General features: G+C 51.5%; 1 protein-coding gene across 1 annotated transcript in view; it reads left to right on the forward strand.

Moving 5' to 3' along the window:
- The first annotated feature begins 44 nt into the window (after positions 1 to 44).
- rai1 (retinoic acid induced 1) overlaps positions 45 to 7,500 on the forward strand; it is a 14,642-nt gene continuing 7,186 nt past the window's right edge. The window contains exons 1-2 of the mRNA XM_030375371.1: positions 45 to 6,771; positions 7,052 to 7,145. Coding sequence (XP_030231231.1) covers positions 97 to 6,771; positions 7,052 to 7,145 — 6,769 coding nt within the window. The 5' untranslated portion in view covers positions 45 to 96. The remainder of the gene's footprint in view (positions 6,772 to 7,051; positions 7,146 to 7,500) is intronic.

Genomic DNA, 7,500 nt, shown 5'->3' on the forward strand with positions numbered 1-7,500 from the left:
CCCCCCCCCCCCCCCCCCCCCCCCCCCCACCCCCTCTCTCCGACCCACCTTCCCCTTCCCCCCCTGCTACTGCCACAGACGGAGAGAAAGAGAGCCATGCAGTCCTTCAGTGAGCGCAGTGGGGGCTACCACACAAACCCAGGCTGCTACCAGCCGGAGCCTCAGGAGCTATCCCGTCTGGAGACCTACCGACAACACCCTCACCACCCCCATCCCCAGCACCCACACCCAGGACCCGGTCCACACCCTGGCCCAGGCACCGGACAGCAACAACACACCCGCCCCGGCTACGAGGCTCACCCCCTGGCTACCCCCACGGGCATGCCCTCCTCCGGAGCCCCAGGAAGTGGGGGAGCACAAAAGGACTGTTACAGCCAGCAGACCTACCCCGGCTATCCAGGCAACAGTGCTGGAAATGGAGGTGGAAATGTTGGCTCAGTGCCCCCTCAGGCAAAGAAGCCCTACAGGGGAAGCAAAGTGCCTCCCCCGCCACCCAGCCAACACCTACAGGGCCCTTCCGGCTACAGCAACCACCTCGGCCCCGGGAGTTATTCAGCCCAGTATATGGCCGAGGGCCAAATCCAGCAGAAGTGGGAAGACCCAGGCCAGCTAACCCAGTATGAGCAGGAGTTGGTGGGCCGTATGGAGCCCGGCGTGCCCCCTACCCCTGGCTCCTCCCAGTACATGGAGCAGAACATGCTGGGCCACTCCCAAGGCCAGTGCCACCAGCCTTCCAACCCTGTCTACACAAGCCCCCACCACCAGACCCACCCCTCTAACCCAGCCCCTTCTTCACTCATGTACCCACAGAGCCACCTGCACTACCCACAGCACTCCCCCTCTCCTTCCCCATACATGGAGAAGTGCAGCCCTATGCCCCACTGTTACAAAGGCTACAACATGCCTTCCAATTCACAGTATAGCAGACAAATGAGTAGTCACCCAAGTCTGAAACAGGCAGGCTACAGACCAAGCCAAAACAGTTACGGCTACCAGCAGCCTCCCTCTAGAGTCTATGAGTCCCAGCCACCGCTACAGGCTATGCCAAGTACACAGGAGTCTCATTCTAAATACTACGGCCAACCCCAGCAAAACTACTGTCTGTCAGAGCTGTCTGTCAGATCCCCTGAGCAGTATTATCAAACATGCAGCCCCTCCTCTAGTCACTCTCCAGCACGCTCTGTAGGCCGTTCGCCATCCTATAGCTCCACCCCCTCCCCACTAATGACCAATCCAGAGTCTTTTCAGTACGGCCAACCTCCCATGACCCCCGGGGCAGCTTCATCCTCTTCGTCCTCCTCAGCAGCCATGCAGGACCAAGGTAGCAGCGCCACCATGCTAATGCCCCCACGCTCACATCCCTCCCCAAACGTGCCCCAAGTGGCATCACAAAGTTACACCACCACCTCACAAGGCCCCACCATGAAGGAACGATTTTCAGAGAAGCTGCTCTCGAACCCCAGCCTGTGGAGCCTGAACGCCCTCACCTCTCAGGTTGAGAACATCTCCAACAATGTCCAACAGCTGCTGCTGTCAGAGGCCCTGGTGGCCAACAAGAAAGGCAGCAAGCGTAGCAGTGGTGGAAGTAACAGCAGTGTTGGCAGTGTAGGTTCATCTAAGAAGGGGGAGGACTATAAAAGCCTCACATATCCAGATGGTGGTGGCGTTGGTGGGGTTGGTGGAGGCCCGATGCAAGACTCATACTCCACGCCTCAACAACAGCCACTACCCATGGAGTTACATGAAGGAGGCTACTCAAGTAGCAGTGATGAGCAACTGGAAAGGGGCTACTACTACTGCAGCCAGGGCAGGAGTCCAGCACAGCCACCCAACAACACTCAACTCAGCCATGACACAGGCTCCTCATGTTCCATGACATCCCCAGATGATATGTCCACCAGGTCTGGGGACTCTGGTCTCCAAAACCTTACCCCGGATCCTAGGTATCAATCAGGGCAGGGAAGTGATGGCATAAGTACTCCAGCAAAGAGTGTAGGGGATGATAGGTCTCCTACCTGCATGAGTATCCATAGTCCTTTGAAACAAGAGAGGGACTCCCCTCCAGATATACAACGAATAAGTGAACATGTTAAAGAAAACTTTGAAGAATCGGCATGGACAGAGAAGCAGGCTGAAGAAGAGGAAGTGACACTGCAACAGACTCCCGACCTAAAGGACAGTTCTGTTGATGAGAAGCTAGACAAATGGTCAGAGGATGAGAAGGGTCCAGCCCTCTTCACTAAAATCAACAAAGGCATGACAGAGAAAAGCTTCTGCTATGATGAGACAGTGTACCAAGGAATTCAGCATAAATATGACCCTGATTCAAGAGATTTTGTTGAGCAATCTCCGGCTGCTCTCTCTGACTCTGGTCAAAAAGGACAAATAGAGCGAGATATGAAATTGGACGCCTTCAAGTCTGAGTCCCCAACTGCATCAGAGAGCTCGCTGAAAACATCCCCATTCATTTCAAGGGGTGACCTTGAAAGGAATCAATACTACACAGAGAAGGATGACAGTTCGGAAAGCAACTCGCTATCTCCCAATGGCGAGGCCTTGGATGGAGTCAACGAAGAAAAGAAAGAGAGCAGAGATGAGGACGTGGTTGAAGATGAGGCCAATGAGGGAGGACAGGAGGAACAACCACAGCTGCAGCAACATCTTTCCCCTCCTGTTTCGGCAGAGGTTAGTGACGACATGGAGGAGGGGAGGGTCATGAGCCAGCCATCGACTGAGGGAAACATACATTATCGCGAGGGGCCAGAGGTACCTTATGGCGATGCCTGCAGCAGGTCAAAGCTCACTGATACCCACACTGATGCAGACCCTATGGGGACAGCTACCCACCGAGATTCAGCATCAACAGCAGTAACAGCAACGGATGTTTCGGAAAGAGAGACAGCTATCGGTGACACTGTTCCTCAACCTCAGTCTGCAATGCCTGTTTTCTCGGTTCTAAATGACAATGCACAAAGCAGGGATCATATTGACCACAGCGATTCCAGGGTTCTGGAGCCTGACTCCCCCCAGCTGCCTGGGAAGTCAATCCTTCCACCAGCCCCCTCCTGGGCAGACACTCCACCTTCCCCGAAGAAAGGGGATGAAGACATGGAACCAGGCATCAGCTGCCCCAGTGCTGTGACCCCCTCCGCCAAGGCCGAGCCCGTCACCCCATCTGCCCAGCCACGGGCATTCGGACGTAAACATGCCAGGAGCAGAAGAGTCATGCAGTCAGGGGTTGGAATCAGACGCCAGCTGAGCTTGGAGAGAGAAGAGGAGAAGGAGGATGAAGCAGCTCCCTTGCCGGAAAAAAAACTCTGCATAGCCCCGAGCAAAACTGTTTTGTTCTCAGATCAAATGGACTTAGCGCACCAAGAATCTATTTTGAGCCAGACACCCAAATCATTAGCTGAAGGCTTCCGTTCTAGAATGTGCACTCGCTCCTTTAATGCACCAGATATTGCCACAAAAATTGAGCCCAACGCAAAGAGAAAACCAGGGCCTAAACCATGTTTAAAACCAGAGTCCAAACTAGGTCCAAAATCAGGAGCAAAGACAGGAGCCAAAGCAGGATCAAAGTCAGGTCCTAAACCTTCTGCAAAGCCTAGAACTAAACCAGGACCAAAGCCTGGTCCTAAACTTGCTCAAGAACCTGTATTCAAACCTGAGCCAATTCCACCCGATCTGTCCCTTGAAGTAGAGTCACCAGTTAAAAAAAAAACAGGGCCCAAACCTGGGTCTAAAACTGGATCCAAACCAGCACTAAAGCTTGGTACAAAACTGGGCCCTAAACCGCTACTGAATTCAGCAGAGGCTTTACCCCCTAATGATGCTGTAACAATTAAGGCTACAGTGGGTCGTCCTAAGGGCTCTGTATCTAAGGCAAAGATAATACAAAAGGAAGAAGTGACACTGCCATCTAATGGCAAAAATAATCTTAAAGCGACCATGCTTCCAACAAACCTGGATAGAAATGCATCTAAACAAGACAATGATAACACAAAAGTTTTAGGGAAAGATACTAAAAATATGGTTTTAAGATCCAGAAAGCCTGCCATAGAAAAACCTTTAAAGGAGAAAGTAACAGTTCTAGAGGAACACATTGTTGCACAAGGTCAGACAGAAATAAAAACCAGTGATTCGCTTAACATTGAAGAGCTCAACAGTATTGAACAGAATCTGGAATCTTTCATCCCCATGGCAGATGAAAACAACAAAAATATCTTAATATCTACACCTGGCCAGCTCACTCCACCTCACCACGATACTGTGCCTGATGAAAGAATGCTAGCTTGTCTAAAAAGAAAAGCCTGCCCTGAACCCCCCTCAACGGCGATCAAGAAAAAGAGAGGCCCAAAACCCAAACCAAAACCACCACAATTTGAATCCACCATATTGGAACTGGCTCCAAATGAACCCAAGGTAAAGGTTGTCAGGGGGTCTAAAAGAAAGCGAGGGCCGCCGAAGAAAACCTTGAGTTTGAATATTCCCCAGACCAAAGAAATAACTCCACCTTTAGTTGACAGTGACACCATAATTGACGTGCCCCCAGTGGTTCCCCAATGCCGAACAAAGACAAAGGTCCTACCGCCACGCAAAGGTAGGGGCCAGAAATATGAGGCAATGGTGCAGAAAATTTCTTCTCCCAGCTCTAAGAAACACTATCTAATGGCACATATCGAAAGCACTCTTATTGAGGATCCAACATCCAAGGTCTCGTCTCAACATGGCTTGGGAGAGAGTGAGATGTTGGCAATAGACAGCACAGAGACGTCTCTGATAGATGTTAATAAGATGGTTGAAGGACCGTTGAAAACCAGTGAAGTGAGTCACAAGAATTTCAGTGAAAAGGAGGTTGGAGTAGATAAAGAAATAACTCAGAAAGAGGAGAGGCAAGAGTTAAAACGGGATGAGTCCACATCTGAGGGTATAAGACAAGATGTGAGAAATGTGTTGTTGATACCGGAGGAATTGAGACCGGAGGAATTGAGACCGGATAATTCTGACCCAGAAGAGAAGTGTGGGGAGGAACAAATAGAGAGTCAAGGGATACTAGTTAACGAGGTGAGTGACAGGGTTTGGGGCTCAGCAGACACAGGGGCCCAGAGAGAGTGGCTGCAGGAGCCCTCAGCGGGGGTACCCGCGTTAGCCACCAAGCCTGCCAGAACCAAGAGGAAGAGATGGGCTTTGGTGGAAAGCACAGACGCCTCTGTGATAAACATGGAAGCCGGGAGCCTAATAGTCACTACGCAGCGCCTGGCGAAACAGAGAGCCATTAAGAACAACCACGAGATGCACCTGAAGCAGAAGAGGAAGCGCAGGAAAGGCCAGGCCTCGGCGGAGGACGGGGAGGAAGTGGAGGAGACAAGTGCTGAGGTTGTAGATCCACCACCCCCACCACCACCCACAGAGGAGGAGAGAGAAATAAAGGCAGTGCCAAAACCTACAGAGCCCTTTGTTCCGGTTCCAATTGGCCCCGATACGATGATCACACCCAGCGAGGTCACCACCACAGAGCCCCTCAAAAAGCCCAAGAGAGGAAGGAAACCCTGGGCAAACCCCAGCCACAAGAAACGAGGGAAGGCCCCACCAGAGCCTATCTCCAGTAAGCCTGGGAAGGTCCACAAAAAGCCAGGGCCAAAGCCAGGCATGAAAGACGCCATGGAAGTAATTGAAGCAGTGGTGAGGGCGGCCGAATGTGAACAGACAGAAAAAGAGGAGAGAGAGAAACTAGAAAAAGAAAAGAGGGAAAAGGTAACGAGGGAAACTGAGGAGGAGGGAAAAACCCACCAATGTATCGCAGGTCCTGGACCTGTAGTAACAGTATCCGAAAGACGAACAGAGAATATTTCAATGAAAAGGATCAGGCGTAAACCTGTACAAGAGGAAATTAACCCCTGCTTCCATCCACACGTGCGTATCAACAACTCTAGAGATTTTTCCTCTTGGTGTGCAATCATTAATAGCCTCGAGGAAGCAACGCCTATTATACGATTTAAGAAAAAGCGCCTGGCTAAAATGAAGAATCCCATCACGGCGGCAAAAGTAGTTCCACACAGCATGGCAATGCTCCAAGGTCCATTAGTGAACAGGACCCTCATCGACAGGTGTCTTACATGTTGCCTGTGCGGAAATTCATCAAATTACAGAGACCTGGGGGATCTATGTGGCCCATACTACACGGAGGACAGCATGCCACGTAAAATCCTCTCAAGCAGACGCATAGGAGGGTTCAGGGGAGTCCCGGAGAAGACCGAGGACAGTAGCAACAACAACAATAGCAACAACAACAACAACAACAACAACAACAACAACAGCAGCATCGCTGAGGAACCGTCCAGCTCGTCTACAAGTGACCCAGACTGTGGCACTGAGAAGGAGGTTAGCGCGGAAGGGTCTACCGGAGGGGGTATTAGCAGTAGCCGTAGTAGTAGCGCTGGACAACACCACTGGCGCCACAGACGTCCTGAGGGAACCTTAGAGAGATCAGGACCAGAGGTCGGTCCACGGAGACTCACGCTCCGTGAGAGGTTCAGGAGGATAAAGCAGCTGAAGGACATGGAAAGGGGGCAGGCTACGGGAGCGACCAGCCACCAGGTGGCCGGCACCAGTGGTCTTAGTGGGGTTGGGTCATTCCAGAGGCTACGTGAAGAGGCGGAGGCCAACGAGCACTGGGCCCATGAGAACTGCACCATTTGGACCAGAGGTGTCATCATGGTGGCCGGGCGTCTGTATGGACTTACAGAGGCTGCGAGAGCTTCTACACAAACGGTAAGATAAACCAGTCCCCCACCAACAACACCACCACCGCACCATAACACATCAAACATAATCAAGCAGTATTCTGTTATAAGAATATTCATTTGCATAATGACAAGCTCAAAATGACTCATCATGCAAAATATGTTTTTGCTCCTCTTTGCGTACTCCTTTCTCTCTCTTTCTCTTTATCTATCTCTCTTTCGGTTAATTTTACAATTATTTTTTTTATCGATATTTGGACCTTTCTGGGATGTCCTGGACTACTCTACAATCGCCTGACTCCCACCAGAACTGTTACAAGTGCCAGATCGTAGGGGCATCCCTCAGCTGCTGCTGGGGAGGCTGCAGTCGCAGATACCACTACATCTGTGCCAAAGAGATAGGTAAGAACCTGCAGCAGGGGCGGGGGAAACCAACCAGGGCTGGAGAGAGAACGAGAGAGAGGGAGAAAGAGAGGGACAGAGGGGGAGAAGGGGAGAGATCGATGGGGAGAGAGGGAGATGGTAGAAGGGAACAAAAATCAGTCGAGAATTGTGAGAGGGGAAATTATAGGTTGATTGAAGGGGAAGGCAGAAAGGGACAAATGAATCAGGCGAAAGGTTGGAGGAGGAGGAGGAGGAGGAGGAGGAGGAGGAGGAGGAGGAGGAAGAGGAGGAGGAGGAGGAGGAGGAGGAGGAGGAGGAGGTGTGGGGGTGCATGAAAGGGGGAGAGGTAGGAAAATGTGGATGTGGGTGAAAT

This window comes from Gadus morhua, chromosome 2 (assembly GCF_902167405.1).
Source record: "Gadus morhua chromosome 2, gadMor3.0, whole genome shotgun sequence".
Classification (NCBI taxonomy): domain Eukaryota; kingdom Metazoa; phylum Chordata; class Actinopteri; order Gadiformes; family Gadidae; genus Gadus; species Gadus morhua.